Source organism: Accipiter gentilis, chromosome 16, assembly GCF_929443795.1.
Source record: "Accipiter gentilis chromosome 16, bAccGen1.1, whole genome shotgun sequence".
Taxonomy (NCBI): Eukaryota; Metazoa; Chordata; class Aves; order Accipitriformes; family Accipitridae; genus Astur; species Astur gentilis.
The window spans coordinates 18,943,316-18,962,943 of record NC_064895.1 but is presented as its reverse complement, the minus strand read 5'-3'; the positions used below and the strand labels follow the sequence as shown (position 1 = coordinate 18,962,943).

The 19,628-nt window shown below is 42.6% G+C and overlaps 1 protein-coding gene across 1 annotated transcript; it reads left to right on the top strand.

The window, feature by feature from the left end:
• Window positions 1–1,002: 1,002 nt before the first annotated feature.
• Window positions 1,003–13,584, top strand: LOC126046701 (uncharacterized). The gene is made up of 21 exons (XM_049819438.1): window positions 1,003–1,025; window positions 1,278–1,330; window positions 2,900–2,992; window positions 4,382–4,509; window positions 5,190–5,333; window positions 5,976–6,059; window positions 6,605–6,772; window positions 6,841–6,937; window positions 7,034–7,257; window positions 8,004–8,157; window positions 8,233–8,441; window positions 8,529–8,646; window positions 8,815–9,020; window positions 9,440–9,557; window positions 10,206–10,375; window positions 11,154–11,227; window positions 11,306–11,433; window positions 12,241–12,430; window positions 12,869–13,010; window positions 13,272–13,368; window positions 13,511–13,584. The coding sequence occupies exons 1-21, from the start codon at window positions 1,003–1,005 to the stop codon at window positions 13,582–13,584; spliced, it is 2,694 nt and encodes an 897-aa protein (XP_049675395.1).
• The last annotated feature ends 6,044 nt before the right edge of the window (window positions 13,585–19,628 follow it).

Sequence of the window (19,628 nt, the reverse complement as noted above, 5' to 3'; positions counted from 1 at the left end):
GGACGCTGTGACCCTGTGGGAATCCCATGCTGGAGCAGGCTCCTGGCAGGACCTGCAGATCTGTGGAGAGAGGAGCCCACGGAGTAGGTTTTCTGGCAGGACTTGTGTGACCCTGCGGGGAACCCACGCTGGAGCAGTGTGTGCCTGAAGGACTGCAGCCCATGGGAAGGACCCACGTTGGAGAAGATCATGAAGGAGTGTCTCCCGTGGGAGGGATCCCACGCTGGAGCAGAGGAAGAGTGAGGAGTCCTCCCCCTGAGGAGGAAGGAGCAGCAGAGACAACGTGTGATGAACTAACCACAACCCCCATTCCCCGCATCCCTACACCACCCAGGTGGAGGAGGTAGAGAAAATTGGGAATGAAGTTGAGCCAAGAAGAAGGGAGGGGTGAGAGGAAGGTATTTTTGAGATCTGGGTTTACTCCTTATTACACTACTCTGATTTGATTCATAATAATTTAAAATTTTCCTAGAGTCAAGTCCGTTTTGCCTGTGACAGTAATTGCCAAGCGGTCTCTCCCTGTCCTTATCTCAACCCAGGAGCCTTTTGTTATATTTTCTCTCCCCTGTCCAGCTGAGGGGGGGCGAGTGAGAGAGCAGCTTTGGTGGGCACTCTGGTCAGCCCACCACACAGAGTGAAGAGAATTAACTCCAAAACAATGAAATGCCACATGATTTACCAGAACAGCACCAGTCATCCTGCTGTCCCCTGACAACCTAATAGTTAGGAGCTAGCAACCATCCAAATGGAGGGACCTAAGTAGGAGCAGATTTAATCAGTAAAGCAAATGAACAGGTGACATGAATTATAGGTTCCTAGTTGGGAGGGTAAACAGCTGAAAATTAGTTTCATCAGTATAAAGGTGGAAGCCTTTCTACTTAACTCAAGACTCTGGGAAGTTGGAGAGTCTTTGGGTTCTACGCAAAGCTGATGAAGGAGATTTTTATTTGTGTGTGACTATAAAGTAAAAAGCGCTACAGGCAGAGGCTGAGCAAATGCACAATGGAGCTGAGTCTGGTGCAGAGGTGAGAGCTTCATGTCTGCTAAACATAAATGGTCTTATGCAAGGCATTAAATACATTAACTTTTCTGTTTTAGCTTCCCTACCTTTCTAGCAGTGACTAATGAAATCCCATTTTGTAATTTTGAAGTCTCGACCTGTAGCTCTAAACTTAAGACTAGTTTAATATCCAGACTGGAACTTTCTGAGCACAGGAACTTGTTAGCAAGCTGTTCTCATAGCTGGAGGTGCTGCTAATCCTTGTTTTCTCTTACAGACTCTTAATAATAGGAATCTTAATCTCTGAAATATGGACCCAAGAGAGACCAGGTAATACTGCTGTAAACTGTCTTCACATAACAATTTCCAGGCTTTTTCATAGGTCGTACCTGTGTGTGTGTTTCAGAAGAGTCTGAAGCTCTTGTGGCAGCTGTACTTGCGCTTTTTTTTCTGAGAAACTCCAAACATACAGGTGTCTAGTCATGGTGTAACTACTCATGGCCATTCTTTTGGTTTATGTACCGTTATATTAAGCGAATGTTTCTATCTTTCCTCAGTCTGGTAATAAGCACTGATAAACTAATAGGGACTTTATTGTTGTTCTTGTGTTCTTGAGCCTAGTTATTGCTATTGACCATACAATATGTAAGGTCTTTTAAATACTATAAAGATATTGGTGTTTTGCCTGAGACGAAACAGTTTTCTTAACCAAAACTGCTGTCTGCTTTAACTTCTTCCTTACAAAACGGAGCTGGTCCTGGAACAGCATATACAGAGGGCTGGTTCTAGGATTGTCTGCCCTACTTGCTGCAGGTGCTGTATAAATATGTTAGCACTGATCAAAGTAAGAAGATACTGGAGGAGGTTTAATCCAGGTTGGAGCAATTATATAGATTCTGCACTGAATCAAGCTGGTAGCTTGGAATATGGGCAGAATAAGGTCATGCTCACCAACATCTGTCTGATGCTTCCTAGTATGACCATCTCTGACAAGAGAGTTGCATTTAAGGGTATAGTGCTGAACTCTAGCAAAAAAGGATCCTCTCAGCCCTTGAAATGCACAATTACTATAAAAAGTCTAGTTGGCATTAGCTCACTATGTCATAGAAACTTCTGTTTGAAATAACAAATCCCAGTTTATTAGAAATATGTCAAATGAAAAGTCTTCTCTGGTCTCTAGTCCTACATTTAGAAGGGTTTATATCTGCTTCCTGCCCTTCAGAGGTCTGGCAGCCATAGCCTGGTTTATGCTGTGGTGATAGCTTGGGACCTGAGCTTCTCAAGCCATCTTTGCCCCTCTCTGGTCCTTTCCCAGCATGAGCCAACTGGCTCCTGGTACTGGTACTTGGCAGGTGAACAGGGTAGGCTGATGGGCAGCTGGTGTGGCTGTTCCCCACCCAGGTTTGACTTGTGGCTTCTCTTGTGAATAGGCGTGTATGGGTTTTTTGGTTTTGCAGTTTGTTTGTGGGGTTTTGTTGGCTGGATTTTTTGGTTTAGGGGGCTGCTTTTTTCCTCTTTTCAGGAGGGTGGGGGGAATGACATTTTCCTGTTCTGTTTTATTCCATTTAAGGTGTTCAGATTGGGGCAGACAATTTAGTACTTTTTTGGTCCTGTTCCAAAATCCTGTTTCCATGACTGGCTGTTGCAGGTAGCATTGCCAGCTGATCAGACACAGTTACTACTGGAATACTAATTTCAGGGCTGGCTTTTCTTCTGGAAGTATTGCTGGTTTTTAAAAAAAAGAAAGAAAACCAAAACTTCTAACACCTCCTGACCAGAGATGCTGGAATATGACTGTCACAGCACTGACTTTCTACAGCAATCTGGGAAGTAATGGATTTGCATTTGTATGTTACATTTAATCCCATACTTACTACCCTTTTAATATGTTCAACACAGGACCCGTGAGTTCGGAGTGCCTGGGGAAACTTTTGCGTATAACACTGAGTGCAGAATACTTTAAGGACAAATACTTATCTTTTTCTGTTATTGGTAAGTTGATATAGAAGAAATTGGAGAGGGAATTACACCTGGTGAAATGTTCAAACTTCTCTGAGGTTCTCCTATACTAGAATTACCTGGATTATTCTATCATAGCATTTAGTAGGTTGGACCTCATTGTAAGTAAAGACAAATGCTACCTTTATTGCTATATAATCTATTCTGTAGACTTGTGTGATAACTTAGCCATGATTAGGCTTGATATTGCTATCTTTGGACTCAAATGGAAATGCATGTGGCATTTTCTAGGCATGTTGATGCTGGTGGATTTCCCTCCTGGTAAAAATGTTCCCCAGTAACAGCACATAGTACTCTGAAAATTCACTAGTTGAAGCTAGGACTGCATTACTGATTTTGCACTAGTGGCTCTCCACCTTCTTTGCTTACAGCTAAGGGACCTGGTGGAGGAGTATAAGTTCTTAATGTAGTCTAAGAAAAATTAGCTGGGCCCTCTGGCTATGAGCTTAGTAGTCAACAAGCAGTGCATTCAAGTGAGAAGCACCACAGAATGCCCTGGAAGGGCAGAGTGAGATAAATTTTGGACTATAAACATTATCAGGTGTAAGATTATATGCATAAAATGTAAACTCAGCCTTGAACTAGCTCTTTATGCTAGTTCGCGGTCTAACTAGATATAGTCCATGACATCCATAGCATAACATCTACCTTTCCAGAATGTCAAACCTGTGTAAAATAAGTTCTTTGTTCAGGTATCTTCATACACACACAAAGACAGACATTCTGCAACGGGATAGGTACAGCTTGAAAGTATAAAGCAATTTTTTTTTTTTTTTGGGGGGGGGAGATGGGGACGGGACAAAACACAAACCCAAAAAGCCCAAAACCACAAAGATGGTTTTGTAGCCTAAAAAAGTCCAAGTTAAGCTTTAGTGTGCTTGTCATCCTGGTAAGACCCCTGAAGAGACTCTTTTGGCCAAGCAGGCATCAGACAGAAGCATGGGCCTGTGCCAGCCACAGATCAGACTCCTGATGTTGCTAGGCTGTCATCTGTCAATCCTGACAACTTTGACACTTGTGACCTAACTGACTGTTCTGTTCTTACTGGGGTTTTTGGCCCTTTAGGATTTAATTCCTTTCCATGTTGGTGTTTTGTTTTTTGGTTTTTCTTTATCTTCAGTCCTTGAGCTGCTAATGTCCCTGTCCCAGCCTGTCTGTAATTTTACCTTTCTTGCGTTCTGTAGACTTTGTTACAGCTTGCTCTCACCACTTTGCAATTCTCTTATGTCTGAGCCCAGGGTACGTAGCTGGGCCCTATTGGAGCAGGGTCAGCTGAACCCTGGGGCAAGGGCAGGTTGCTCAGGGAGTTTGCACAGCAGGAGTTAATACTCATTAATACCGCTTTTCACTAATTGCCCATAGATCAATCTGGCATAGCCTGGGAGCTAGATGAGACCATGGCATCGCAGTGTGGCTATACAGTAACTTACAGCAATTGGAGTAAGATTGAGTTTCGTGCTTCTGCACTAAGCTGCCATTCACACTTAGAGGTAAGTCTATTATAGGCATTTTGGCTACAGTGCTGTTGCGTATGACCTTTACATGAAAGATTACTAAGTTATTGATAGGTATTAATTGAGGTGCTGTAATGTCTTGAATGCCTGCTAGTGGCAAATGATTTAATTTTCCTCAAATGTATCCGGAGGTCTGAGAATATTCCATGGTATTGACATTTGCATGGCCTACGGATGAACACACAAAGAAGCATGGCACATACGCCCTTGAAGGGCAACTCTTCCCTCTTGCATAAGAATAGGGAATTCTCTCTGGCAGCGGTGTTGCACTCTGCTCTAATATTTAGTGTCTGAGACATGTTAGGGTAAAAGCTCAAAAGCTTTGGCTCTTTGTGTTGCTTGCTCACTGCTACTATGTCATAAAACACAAGACCAGCTATATTTTAGGGAGCTTTTTTTTTTGTCCAGTGCTGGGCCTATGCAAAAGGTTGAAGCTGCTTCCCAAAGTATTTATATTGCTACATAGGCTGTATGCATATAGATGTATAACTATGTAGTTAATGAAGTAGAAAGCAATAGTGCTTCAGTATGGAGTTGCTGGCCTGTGCAGAGGCTGGTGGGTGGGTTTTGTAATTTGCTTTTCGGTCACAAGGATAGGTGGTTCCTAACTAGAGAAAAATCAGTCTAACAAGCAAGTGTTCCCTGTGTCTCTGCAGAAAGATGTGTTTGTAGTAACTATACAAATCAAAGCATCTCATAATCCTGATATGAAAAATGCTACAACTCATCTGAAAAGTGCAAGTTGCTCTTATGGTCCATGGAGTCCGAGAGAGTTAGTATGTGAAAGTAACTACATGGAGGTAAGTACTGGAAGTACTTTAAGGTAAGGAGGTAAGTACTGGAAGATGCCCTCTTTGAAGCTGATTAGGTGCTAGGAATGTGTATTGGAAAGAGAATCTGAATGCCCCGCCGTGAACAGCTCACTAGTGAATGCACAGCATGCATCCTGAGTTTAGTGATACATTTATATTATGCTTATATAGCCTATTTGTCAACATTAATAGCCAATAAAGTTGTGAAATGGTCTTCAAAAGGTTAAGCTAATGGATTGAACTCACTGACTGTTGTCTCAACAAATCTTATTTGAGGTAACTGAAATGTATACTTTCTGAAGGAAGCTTCCCTACTGAATTTGCTGGGGAGAAACACAGGGGGGGACAAAGGACTCCTCTTGGAAGAGGACATGGGAATCAAGAACAAATTAGTGGCCTTAACCGGAAGCAGAAATGGGAAGATGGGCAGAAAATAAAAAGAAGCTGAAATCAAGTGGACTATAGATAATGCACCATGCATGATGACATCTTATGCCATAATTTTTTACTTGGCAGGAGGAAACCTTCCTCTAGGAAATGCTAGTCTCCCTTGAAAAAGACTTGTGGGGTGTTGAAGACATGAAAGCAAATGCCATCAGCAAACCCCTTACAGAGGCTTTTTTCCTTTAGGTTTCTGTCAGGAGGGAGTTTCCACAGACTGCAAAAGACTTCATTCAAGATGAACCTGAGGACTGGACTCTGGCCTTTCCAGAGGTAAAACTACAGGTTTTCTTCCTACTAAAAGCTAAGGCTACTTCTGGCACAGCTATCCTTCTATTTTGTGTCCACACAGTACAAAATGTCCTTTCAAAAAGCACTTGAGTAAGAAGAGCAGAACTTCTGTACCAAGTGGGCTTAGTATAGAGATTTTATACATTAGAAATAGACAGCTGTAGACCATGTCTCCGAGAAAGAAATGGAAGCTGATTTCTCACATAGCCTAGAAATTGAGTCTTCCCAGTCAAGAGACTGTACAACAAAAACTGTATCTAAGACCCCAGGTCCTGGGAGTGAACTGTGGATCAGCATTTTTCTTGGACCTTGTATTTGCAATGCAGCAGTGCAGTTAATCTCTGATGCTCTTAATATTGAAAGCTCTCTGTATGTGTGAGGTGGGGAAGCTGGAGGGGTATCCCACTAGCAATATTTAGAATAAGACAACAAAACTGCTGGGCAGTTCAATACAATAAATCATTTAATACAGTAAATCTGTTACTTTGAATAGCATGTTTAAAATGTTGATGAATTTCTCCGGGTAGGCAAAAGCGGGAAAAGCCTCAATATGGCAAATAGTGTTTCATCAGCCAGAAGAAAAAAAGGCTCTGCTTGTGAGCAATGCTTGGAGTGCAGGCTATGGACTCAACACCACAGACACCAGGGTTCTGCTGCGAATACCATACACTGCTGAGCAAATTCAGCTGGTCGAGGTTGGTATGCTTGTTCCAGCCCAGCAGGCTGCCAGGCTGTGTAGGTCTAACCAGATCTCTTCCTACAGGATCAGGGAATTACCTTTTCTGCAGTGAGATCAAGTACATTTTACAAACAGCGAGGGATGATCCTGATGGTGGATACTGCTGTGGCATGTCCTGTAGGTGAGAAATGCAGTACCTTATTCCAGTGCTTAAATGTACAGGGACTGACTTATGACTAGAGTAATGAGCTGACAGCTTTCATATCTTGTCCCTAAGACGGTGTGGACTACACTAACAAAACAATCATCTGGACTGTTCCAAAATATATTCAACCACTCTCTACTGGAGCAACTAGCTTTAAGGATGTGCTCGTTGAAGCTGGTGTGGATCTACGCAAACTCTCTGCCAAAGAAATGGCTTCCAGGAAATATGTGTTATCAAATGACTTAAATGCAATTACGATGAAGATACCAATAGGTGCAGAAGGTGGCTATTACAAGGTTAGTGACTTAAGTAAGGTGCCAGGCAACAGACTTTCTGTTCTTTTATTTTTTCTGGGGAGGAATAATTCTTCATCCTGTTCCTTTCAAATAAAGGATGGGGGTGAGGGGGAAGAAAAGGTATATTAAAAGTTCCAAAAGCCCTGACCAAAGGTAGCTCTTGTAAGCACCACTTTAAAGAATTCCTTTTCTTAGAAGCACAGATGGACAGAATCCTACACAGAACTATTGATTTGTTTCCTTCCTCAGGTTAACACAGAGCTTTTGCCTTTTAGTCCTGATGTCATACTCCTTGGAGACAGTCTGAACAGGACTGTAAAGCATGCATGGGTTCTGTTGTACTTACACAGATCACTTAAGAGAATGGGAACAACCTATTTGTCCACCAGACCATATGATATTGGGATGGGCTGAGACTATACATCTAAATGTAGTTGCCTGGAGAGAACTGAATCCTGTGCAAATGTAACAACTGAACTTCAAAGGAAGTTGCAGGAGGAGCCCTTTCACTGGTGAAATAGTCCCCTGCTGCTTTGAAACTTGGGAGTGGGGGACCATTTTCCAAAGGAAATACTCTGAGATAATCTAAACTCATAGGGATACAGCAAGTACCACTTAAGGGTCATGATTCCTGAGCTGGGAAGGACAATTGTTTGGAGCTGTAGCTCTAGCTGACCTTGAGATGTTACAGTACAACTTTAATGTACAATCATGTTATACTAAAGGGTGTTGATTTGAAATTCTAGACTTCTGTGAGCAGTGGGCAGCATGGGGCAAAATACACCATCAACCTGTTCTTGGAACATCAGTGGGAAGATAACAAATGGGGACTAACCAAACATACTATCATCAAGGAAATAGAAACGCCATTTGAACAAGTAGAACTTGCTATAACCAACAGTAAGTAGCCTAATGTTGAATTTACTGAAGGTTTTGGTACTCTTAAGAGCTCAGTGTTACTGTGTTCTTTTTCAGACTCAAATCTGAGTGCAAGGCTAATGAATGTGACGGTGGGAACGTTCCTCCCAGATGTGGAGCTTGTGAACTTAACCATTGAGGGGGCAGCTGTTGCTGTACCTGAAGCTGTTCAGCATGGATATCTTACATATGAGATCAGATACGCTAATGGAAGTAAAGCCTACATAATACAAGCCCCACTTGATGCACCAAGCATTAAGAAAGAGGTGTGTACTAAGAAACTGCAGCATATCATGGTATAGAAATGATGATATCACTTGGTGATTTTTCACTTTTAAATATGATTTTCCTAGTATGCGAGAACTGACATGAGAGCATACACCCTGAATGTCACACTTGCGTTCATAACCCACCCAACAAGTGAGACCTTCGCTGTCCCAGTCGTAATAGTGTCTGCTGTTAAAGATGCAGGTAAACTGGTGGAACTTGGGCAGTACTGTACCAACCTGGCTGTGACTAACCTAGCTGTGAACTCGGCTGTTAACTGGGATAATTTCAGCCAGGGATACTGTCAGTCCTAAACAGCCCTACTAAACTGATGGCAGTTAGCATGCTGGCTGACTCTTGACTGTATTACAGTACTGCCCAGTGCGAGAGGATTTTGTGATGGGAGGAACTTTCATCTCATCATCACTCATGGGAATGTGGACCAAAATTGGCTACCCTTCATCTCAGACTGGCACATGACCCCAGAAGCTGCACAGAAGTACAACTACAGCTTGAGGGACAATGGCACTCACTTGGCAATCTCTGTCCCTTTCCTTTCTTCCCACGTGAACTATGAGGTAAGGATGCTAGCAAGTAGCAATTAAAAGATATGCTCTAGCTGTGAGATACAAACATGATACACTATGTCCTTGAAGGTGAAATAAAATTTACCTTTGAGATAGGCTTTGAAGGATTAACGGAGGACTATTTTTCTACCCTCAGTAGAACACTTTAATTTTCCTTGGTTAATTTTGGCAGAACTAGGCAAGAAAAAAAAAAAAACATTCTGCAAGCACTTTAAGGCAATTGAGTTTCTACTGCACTCTATTGCAAAACTGTGTGATCTTCTAGATTAAAAAAAAAATCTTCTGTGGATTTGACTTTGATCAATTACCATTACCTCTGGCTTGTGATAACCCATCCTCTTGGGTTTTGAATACTGTAGTTGAACAGTGTGTTTTTATTGTCTTGTTTAACCTGTGATTGTCATCTCTAGGATTTTCATACCTCTGGAATAAAGGCTTCACTTCACTTGACCTTGAAGGATGGCATTACCTTGGCTAATAGGAGGGACTTCTCAATTTCCTGCAGATTTTCACCTTCAGAGCTAATACGTAATAACATGTTAGGGATTAGTTGTTAATGGTCTTTGGGTTGCATAACTAAATCACACAAGCCCATGCAGTCTGAAATGTTTCTAGAGTTTATACTTGTGTGATATTCTATTTGCCTGTCAGATTTCCTACAAAGTAACATGCTACAAGGCAAGTCAAATTACAGATTGGAGTGACTATCCTGTCTAGTACAGGAGAGGGAGAAGCAGGTGAGAAACTCTACTACCTCTCACACCTCCAAAATCATGAAGTTTTTTAATAGGCTTTTGTGTCTGGTCTTGGGGTTGAATGGGGCTTTTTTGATGGGGTGGGGGGAGGATCAGCATATAAGTTAGTAATTTTAAAGCTATTCATCAGTATTGAATGTACTGAATATCTCGGCTAGAAAAATCCTTGTGAGAGAGGGTGAGAGTTCCTAGGAGGAGAAGGGTAAGTGAAATCACCAGCTTTTCCATGTAGTGTATAGTCTAGTAGCAGTTAGCTTGAAGAAAATCAGGTGTTAGTACTGGAGAGTCTTGCTCAAAACTTAATCTTTGTGAGGTGCCAAAAAACTTGCTATCAAATCCATCAGAACCTCTTTGTTGTGCTAGGCTACAAAAATAAAGGAGTCCGAGTCCTGATTTGTATGAAAATGCATTTTTCTTTCAGAGTGCCTGCCCAATGGCACTGTGGTTATTACTGCAGTAAAATTGGTAGGAGTTGCAGACGTGGACACCAGCCTGCTTGTCTTGAGGGACAGACGGTGCAAACCCAGTCTAGTGACAGAGAAGACTGCAACCTTTAAGTTCAATGTGAACACTTGTGGAACAAGTAGAAAGGTAAGGGCTTAGTCATGTGAAGTTTACTCTGTATTGGGGTAGGGTTATTACTAGAACTGGCAGAGGTTCAGAGCTAGGCAGAAGCTGCAAAAAGGTCACAGCTGACTTTTTGTCAAGTGGTAAATCTATACTCTTTTTCTGAGGATACTAAATTCAGTTGGGTAGAAGTTCTTATTTGGTAAAAAGAGTTACCAAGGTCAGAGGTGCTTTCTGAAACTAGCTTTCAGTTTAACACCTGAATTGTTTAGTAATGGACTTGAATATGAGTTTGCTGTTGAGACACGCTCTTATGCCTTGCAGAAGCTGGTTAGGTGTTGCGAATGACCAAGACCAGAGTGGGTCCTGTTCTTGCCACCTATGTACTGCATAAACAGGAGGAAAAAAAAAAGACAAAATAACAAAGGATCAAATCATGCTCAAATTCAGGTCACCGCAAATGCAGCTTGCTTCTGCAGGTGTTGCATCTCATGCTATACACTGATTCTGTCAACAGAAACAACTGATCTCTTTCTCAGGCCCAGTGCACTCTGTTTCTGGGGGTTCATGTCATATTCAAGATATTGTTAGCTAATAAACTGTTTCTTCTTGACTGTGGCATAGCTGTCAGCTTTAGTTCAGTAGGCATAGGGCTGTTGGCTGGTAATTTCTGGCCATTCCTAAGTGTACTCTGCTCAGTGCAATCTGCCAGTCGAAGGGATGTGGATATTGTGGCAAAACCAAAGTAAACTCTCATGACTCTCATGTAACTGTCCTGTTTGTAATGATATGTATCTTTCAGTTCAATAGCACAACTATGGCATATGAAAATGATGTACTCTATTTCAGACCTGGCAATGATACACCAGTATACCAGTAAGTGTCATTCCATAGAAGAAGGCTGTCCAAGGTATTTTGGTTTCTAAAAATCTAATGCTAAACCTCTTCCCTCAGACTGAAATTTGTATGCTGGTATGGAATCAAGCAGACAGTTGATGTCCAATATGAATCTAAGAAGAACCCACCACCCAGTATTAAGCCAGGGTTTGGCTCTCTTGGTCTTTCGTTGAAGCTTTTCAAAGGTAATATTTATGGTTAGACTCCATAGAATCACTGAACAGTTGAGGTTGGAAGGGACCTCTGAAGGTCATCTTGTCCATCCACTCTGCTCAAGGAGGACCACCTAGAACAGGTTGCCCAGGACCGTGTCCAGATGACTTTAATATCTCCAAGGATGAAGTGGAAACCTCTTTAAGATCTCTAACAGAGGTTTTCCAGAATGCAACATAAATGGTCAAGTATCTGTAGTGGATAAGGCAGCATCACTGACACATGTGATTTTCCTGCTTGGTCTGGGCATGCTAAAAGTTTTGTGTAGTGGATGTGATGTCAGCTTCTCTCTCCTATCAACTCTAAGTGTTGCTAAGCAGAATTAGCAGTGACTGAAACAATCGTAACTTGTGTCAGAGAAGGAAGCCACATGCAATACTGCTGTAAAATGTCAACTACACTAGCAGAAAAGGCTAATTGAAGCCTGAACCAAACCCTCACACTGACTGGAATGGCCCTGACGAATTTTTTTTTTTTGTCCACCCCACCAATACCTTTACAGAGGCAGTTTTGAATGAGCATCTTACTCGACGGGTTTTTGCAGAAGGAGTGTCTTGCTTCTGGATCCTCAGAGCCAAGGAATAGAGTTCAGATCTTTGCTTTCACTGCCAGTTCTCACTTTTCTGCTATTGTATCATCATTTGTTGACATTCATACATTCTCCCAGATTTTAGTATTACTGTGCCACAGTAAATGGTGGTGGAAGGAAGAGCAAAGCAGAAAGCTTGGGAATACTTGCTCTGTAAAAAGGAAACTCTAACATTAACACTCTCTTCTAGAGAAATCCTATTCAGAGCCCTACCAGGAACTGGAATATCCTGTAGTAAAATACCTGAGGGAGGCACTGTATTTTGAAGTTGAACTGCTCCAGCCTAAAGATGTGAGACTGGAACTAAACCTGGATGACTGTTGGGCTACGAACTCCCAAAGCCAGGATAGCATTCCACAGTGGCCCATCCTTATAAATGGGTAAGGAGGGCTTCTGTGTTGTACTTGGGAACTGTTCAGCATAAAGCCCCTTACCTTAGGTGGGAGGAAAGGGGAAGAGGACACAAGTCAGCTTGGATGTGTTGTTTTGTCCTGATGGGCAATTGCTGCTAGGCTGTGGAGTGCCGACCGGTGTCAGCACAGTGGCTTTGCCTTCTGGTGGCAGCTTGTCAGGGATGGCCAGAAGGTACTTCTAGCTAACAGCTTCCAGCTGGAAAGAACAAACAAGAAGCAACCCTGACTGTAGCCAAAAGCAAGGATCATGAATGGGGGAGGGTCTACCCATATTGCTATGGCCTGAGGAAAATGCAGAGGGAAGCTCCTCCGATTTTTACCTCCTTGCTTTGCTTAAAGATCTGGTTGAAGTGATGAAGGTTTAGATTAAATACACTTCTTTCACTTTTTTTCTTCCACAAAAAGGTGTGAAAACAGCAAAGACTCCTACAAAACTGTCTTCCACGAAGTTAGTTATAGCCTCAGAGTAAAATTTCCTCAGCACCTAAAGAGATTTGAAGTGAAGATGTTCACCTTTGTACAAGGCACAGCTCTGTTACAAGAGCAGGTGAGATGTCTCTGTGCTGTCGGCAGTCCCAACATATGAGTCTGGAGTGGTGTGTGCAGCAAATGCTGTGTAAGGTCTCGGCTGGCCAGGTGCTGCCTGGGGCTATTGGCCACCTCCTTGAAGACATAACACTATAACAGTAGTAAATAAAGACTAGCTACTTAGCAGTTTTCAGTTCATTTCCTTTGGGGTCAGTACACATATCAGATGTTTGCCAAATAAGACTCCCCTGCACATAATATTTATATTTTTGTCTTGTAGCTGTATTTCCACTGCAGTGTGGTGATCTGCAGCTCTATGCAAGAGCCTTCAGGCTTTCTTTGTCCAAGGAGATGCGATCCTGGGAAACACAGACTTGGTAAGAAAACAGGCACTTTTCAAGTCACTCCTGAATCTTTGCTCAGCAGCGTGGCACATGCTGTCACAACCTGTGTCAGATAACAGACTCCTAGTCCTAGTGTGTGTTGTACAGAAAGCTAAAAGCTGAAATGTCTCACTAGACCGCAGTGCAGAACCACGTCCGCATGGGCAAGTGTCATCTGGAGCAGTCCTTGTTAGGAAGGAAAACAACTAGCAGAGGTTGGTGTCAATCTTAAATTACACTACTGAAATACCAAATATACTGCTGTTGTAACATAACGGACTTCTGTATGCCTCTCTTCTCCTTGTAGGTGAACACATTGACTTTTGACAGAGACTAAACAAGAACTATTTAGTTTTATGAAGCTGCAGTTAGGTGGCCTAAGCAAGCACATCCTGCCCAGACTTACAAGTAAAGACATCTTGAAAGTATCTACTGGGAAAATATATTGATGGTGTCTACTGAGAAGAGAGTCAGCTAACCAGCATGAATCTATCTCTGTCTTTAAATCAGTGTGTTGCTCTCTTGTGTTCCTCTACAATGTCGAACTCTTAGTCTTTTGTGTGACTCGCATCTGACCTAGTCTGCTCAGCTAATGTGTCCAAAACTTGTGTCTAGTCACTTCACAGTTGGAAGCATCTGTTCTGGGATAGGGGGAGGAAGGTGGCAACAGGTGTGAAGTCAATTGTAAATCACTTTGAGCTTTTTTAAAGCTTCAGTATGAACAAAGGATTGCAGGGAGCTTAATGTCAGTAAGAGAAAGTGTTTTTTTTTCAAAGCAAGTTGGGGATGAACATACTTGATCCTGTGGTGACTATTGACAGAAAAGCTGTAAACTGTGCATCTCGCAGGAGCGTTGTGGTTCTGCAATGTCAAGTGGCCTTCCCTAGGTGGGGGGAAATTGCTCACAGGTTAGCTGAGTAAGCTGTCAGCCTAAATGAAAAAAAAAAGCTTATAGTGAAGACTCATACTAGTGGTAATGATAATACATGGACTCTATCCATGAAGTGTTAAGAATTCTTCCTTACTAGAGCACATGATGCTTAGGAGCTCTAGTCAGATTATCCTGGGGTGGTGGTTTTTTTAATAGGAAGAAAAATTCTTGACTTCTTCTTGGCATCTCAACAGTGATGTGAAAATAGTTCAGATTCAATGTTGTATTTTCCTCTTCCAGGGAGAGCTATTGCTTAGCGTGAATCATTATTCCTTAGGGCTAAAGATACAATACCAGGTTTCTGCTTTTTTAACTTGATACTAAATAGGATTATACTATAGGGAATATCTGTGAAGGCTAACGGGCAAAAAATTATTTTGTGGATCTATTTGCACTTTGTGAAAAAGCATGGTGTCTAAAAGGCTGTAGCTCTGTTGCTACAATACCTGTACAGCAGAGATCCCACTAAAGAGTTTGTGCTGTAATTACAAGCTTGTAAGTCTTGTCTGTCTTCCAGTTGCCTCTTAAGCATATCTGTAGTAGATGTGTTTTTACTGCCTTTTCTGGAAAAAATCTGTGTGGGCTTCATGAGGACAGACATGTCAAGTCCCTAGCTGTGCATCAAGACTGTTTTCCAACACAGGAGGCTACTGTGCTAAAGAAGTCTTATTCTGTTACTCTTGTGGTAGGTGAAGATTAAAGCCACGGAGCTGTGACGCTGAGGAATGAGATTTAAATACGTCAGCATGGGAATAGAAGGAAAATGCAGAACATGTCAAGTCTGCTGTCAGGCTTCTAAGTCGGTTAACTTTTTGTGCTTAGTGCTTTCCCCTACATTAACCCAGTGGGTAAAGTATAGCTATTCCTCAGGATGTGGTAACAAGCTACTGAGAAATCACAGGACCCACATATAATATGCTGCCAGAGCTTGGCACCTAACAGAACATGAGTATGGGCACTTTAAGTGGTATGGTGACTTCTCTGTATGTCTCACATCATGCTGACTCTCTCCCAAGAAACGATTGTTATGCAGTATTTTTTCCAGATAGATGAGTGGCAATCTTCATCTGCCACGACAGAGCTCTACCAGCACAGCATAGGCTGCCTGGCATAGCCTGAGCCACCTTCTCCCCTCTTCCAGTTGTGTGGAAGAAAAACGTAGCAACTAGGGACTGCTGTGATAATCAAGCATGAGGCTGGGCAGCCTACTCCAGTGCTGTTAACTCAGTCTCAGTTGTGGCTTTCTGGGTTTCTGATTCGTTTCTTCAAACCAGGACTTGAAGACAACACCACTTGGGAGTAGAAATCTGGTATTTACAGCCTTGTCTAAGGGACCTTTATTTTTTTCATAAGATCAGTCAATATCTTGAGATTCTTTGTGTTCATGGGGATTTAAGAGTTGTTGAAGAGCAAGCTGATGCCCAGGTAAACTGTGGCTGTACTCTCCAGCTCTTCTAAAAGCTCTGCTGACTGTTGTTTTGTAAAATGAGAAGCGTTAATAGATAAGATGGTCCTTTTACCTTTCTGATATGTGGGAAAACTCAAGGAGACTCCCTTTCATAATTGGACTAGGATTTATATAAAGCTGCTTGTCAGCTTTTCCAACAGCATGTGAGATATATACAAAATCCATTTGAATATCAGTAAAACCTTTTAAAGACATGACAGTAATACTCTCTCCACCTCAGAGGTGTCGGTTTATACTAAAATTCAGGAACTGTCTTCCTGGTTATATGTATATAAAAACAAAAAACAACAACAAAAAATCCTCTTCAAGTGTTGTATCAACACCTCTTTGCCTTTTAAGTGGATATTTTATGACCACATGCTTTTCCCCCTGGTATTTGGGATGTTATTTTTATATCCCTGTTAACACAAGTTGAAAGCAGATCAATCTTCTTTGTTTATGCTTAATGTCTTCTGCAATTTCAACAGGTGAATGATAAAAGTCTAAGCAGAAAGAGAATTCTGGTGTGATTTGTTTTTATAGGAAAATAGGAACAATAACGAAGTGTACTGCAGACAGTTGTTTCCATTTCAAATAAATGGCAGTAAGTCAGTGCTACAGCTCGCCTCATATCTGGTCACCGACAGAAACACAGAGTTCTCATTTTAACTACAGTCTATGTTCAATGACATGGCTAGTATTTGAAAGCTTTGTACTGCTTTGGTGATTTAAAGCAGCAACAACTTACTATTTATACTGAAGAATTAAGAAAACTGACATTTAAATTCTCTGGCCCCATTAACTTTCTCTTTTGGTATATACCTTTTTTTTTTTTAATCTCAATATCTTCAGTAAAAGAGCAAATGCTATGCACCTCTATCCAGAGGGAAAATATGTTCTGACAATGATCTAATGATTTGGGAAGCTTTGGTTCAAGTTTTGGCTTCTGCCATAAGTTTGAGTCTTCAGCTAGTCACTGCCATAAAATTTCCGCTCTTGCTTGTGCATGAGAGTCCAGAAACGCCTAAACACAGTGTTAGCTAGATTCCCAAATCCCAGACAGGCATGTGCTTTGAAAGAAGTGCTTTAAAGTGTAACTAAGCTGAATTGGTCTCCATATAGTACTTGGTGTAATCATAAGAGAGCAAGCCTAGGCTCCTGTTGCTGTGTAAAGAAGCAAAAAGTCAGGGGCTTGATCAAGGAAGGGGGTTCTATCACTCATTAAAACCCAGCTGCTTTATTGGGAGCTGGGACTTCTCTTTGCAACTGCATTTCCTACCCATTAAATGCAACAATAGTATTTGTGGCTGTATGGCAAATAAGTTGGGCAGTAAAAGTCGGTCAGATCCTGGCTCGTTAGAAGCTGAGGTGTGTATATATTGTGGGGGGTTTTTTTGTTGTGTAGGTTTTTTTGGGTTGGGTTTTTTTTTGGGGGGGGGGCATGTTTTGGTTTGGTGGGGTTTTTTATTTGGGTTTTTTTTTGGGGGGGGGGGTTGGTTTTGGGGTTGTGTTTTTTTGTTTTTTTTTTTATTTACTGCTATGCAGAGCTTGAGGGATGGCCTCTGGCAGCCCTAGGCAGAGGGGACGTGGATTTGTGGCAGCTACCAGATGAGCAGCTCTCCCAAGGAACTGGCTGAAGCCCTTTTGCAGGAGGTTCCCCCCCCCCCCCCCCCCCGCCAAGCACACCTATGTGCAGCCCAAATGTGTAACCATAAAACCTCTTGGCACCTACGTGGTGCCCCTCAGTGTAGAATTTCAAAGCGGTGTGTGTGGGCGGGTGGCCCCAGGCTCCCCTCTGCTTTCGGGGTGGGAGGTGAGCTCTGGTGCTCCCAGAGCCAGGGCTTGCCGCCTTCCACGTGTGATCCTTTAACCACTGGGGCATATTCTTTCCGAGGGACTTACTCTCCCTACCAAGAGGGAATCTGGCCTCCTTGCCCTCTTCAGGGTGCTTGTCTAGGTATTGCTGCTGCTGGCGGGCGACACGCTGCTGCACCCTGATTATAGGGTGGGCAGAGAAGTTGTCACTCTCCTGAGTCCAGGTGGACAGCCTGCCCTGGAGAGGGATGCTGTACAAGTCTCCTGAATCCTGGGCTGATACTCCACCTACTAGGCTTCCTCCTTTCCATCGGTGTGCCTTCTGCAAACCGAAGCAGCATCACTTATTTCCGGCTGCACCAGAACAGCCTCTGGTCTCTGAGGTACGGCACAAGCCCCAGAGCCTGTCCTCGTACTCTTGACAGCAGCAACTCCTCCAGCCAGCAGCACCAGCTCCCTGGCTGATGGCACCAGAGGAGTTAACTCGTATAAAAACCCTTTATATGTCACTGCCCGCTCTGCCCAGCGTTATTCGTCCATAATAAAAGGGTTAGGATGGCTGTGGGGCAAAAGCCCCTCTTTTCTCTGGCTTCTGAAACTTCAAGTGCTCTGTCTGTGTGGTCACACCTGGTTTGCCCCCCTCAGCAGTTCACCCTGAGTGGAGGCAAGGGCCCAGCTCTGAGCATGAAGAGCTGCCCAGGAAAGCAGCTGGTGGGGTCCTGCCATCTCACCCGTGATGTGGTGCCCCTCGCTCATCTTTTCTCCTGCCTTCAGCCTTTTTCACTGCACTGCTCTCTGCTGTCTTTGGGCAGGGAGAGCATATGGGTAATCTGGGCTGTTTGCCTCTGGCTCAATGCAAAGGGTGGGTTGGGTTGTTTGTTTTTTTAATGTCTGGGACCACTTGTTTAAAAGGCAAAATATTCACTCGTAGTGTGCAGCAACTGATTCTGGGAGCAGCAGGATAGTGTAGTCATCTCATCAGTAAACTGAGACTGAAGGACTAGTAGTTCAACCAAATTGCCAGGTTTAGAATCTCAGGAAGACCTTGAGATACAAAAAAATCTGTTTCAATTAATTAATTTCTGTAGAAGATCTTATAATGTTCTTCATCCACTTTCTCTTTAGTATTTGAGCACTTACCTGCTGCCCTTTCAGCTTTATGACTAGTCACTCATGAAGTATAATTTTATGTACCAGTATCTTGTATGAGAAAACTGTGAATGCAGTAGAAAACTATGTTTTGGTGGTGGTGGTTTCTTTAGTACCCATGTTCCACTCTGCGTGTTAGTTAAGAATTTCAATGACATGCTAACCTGGAAAAGGGAGAGCTCTTGGGGCTGGAAGACTTCATTTCATTGTCTGGGACTAAACCCCAGTTCCCTTTCCTGTAACTCTTTAGCGTGGAAAACAAGTCTATCCCTTAGGCAGAACACAGTTTAATTCCTCAACCGTGAACTTCTAGTGATTGTTGGGCTGCTACTTTAGCTTTATTTCCATGTAGATTTTTAACATATTGTGGTGAGAGAAGATGCTTGTATGTGAAAGATATCCTCTACTTCTGTGACTCATGCAACTTTTTCAGACTGAGGTTCCACTTTTTTGCCTCTGTTCTATGGATTATTGTGGTGTTGCTGTTGGAATTCAATATAGCTTTAAGGACCTTACATGCAGTCCTGGAGGCTAGATCTCATACCCTTAAGTGGGAAACTTGGTCTCTTTCACATCAATTAAATATCCTGAATTCCTGGGAGTAAAGGAAAGAGAAAAGAGGATGAACCTTAACTGTATTCCATTTTATTGGAAAATAAATAAAATTCATCATTTAGTATCAGCAGGGCTTGTACCATCATGAATATACTAATTCAGTCTATTTCCTCTGGATCAGTGAAATGTCTATGCCAGGGGAAAAAAATTACAAAGGGAGGGGTTTAAAGAGATGCTCTATGTCAGGTAGAGCAAGAACTCCTTTCTGTGAGGGGAGAAAAACCTGGCAGCTTCTAGGAGATCCCAGTTACAGGCAGGTACTGAACGTACCTGTGCTTCATACTTGTACGCTTCAGT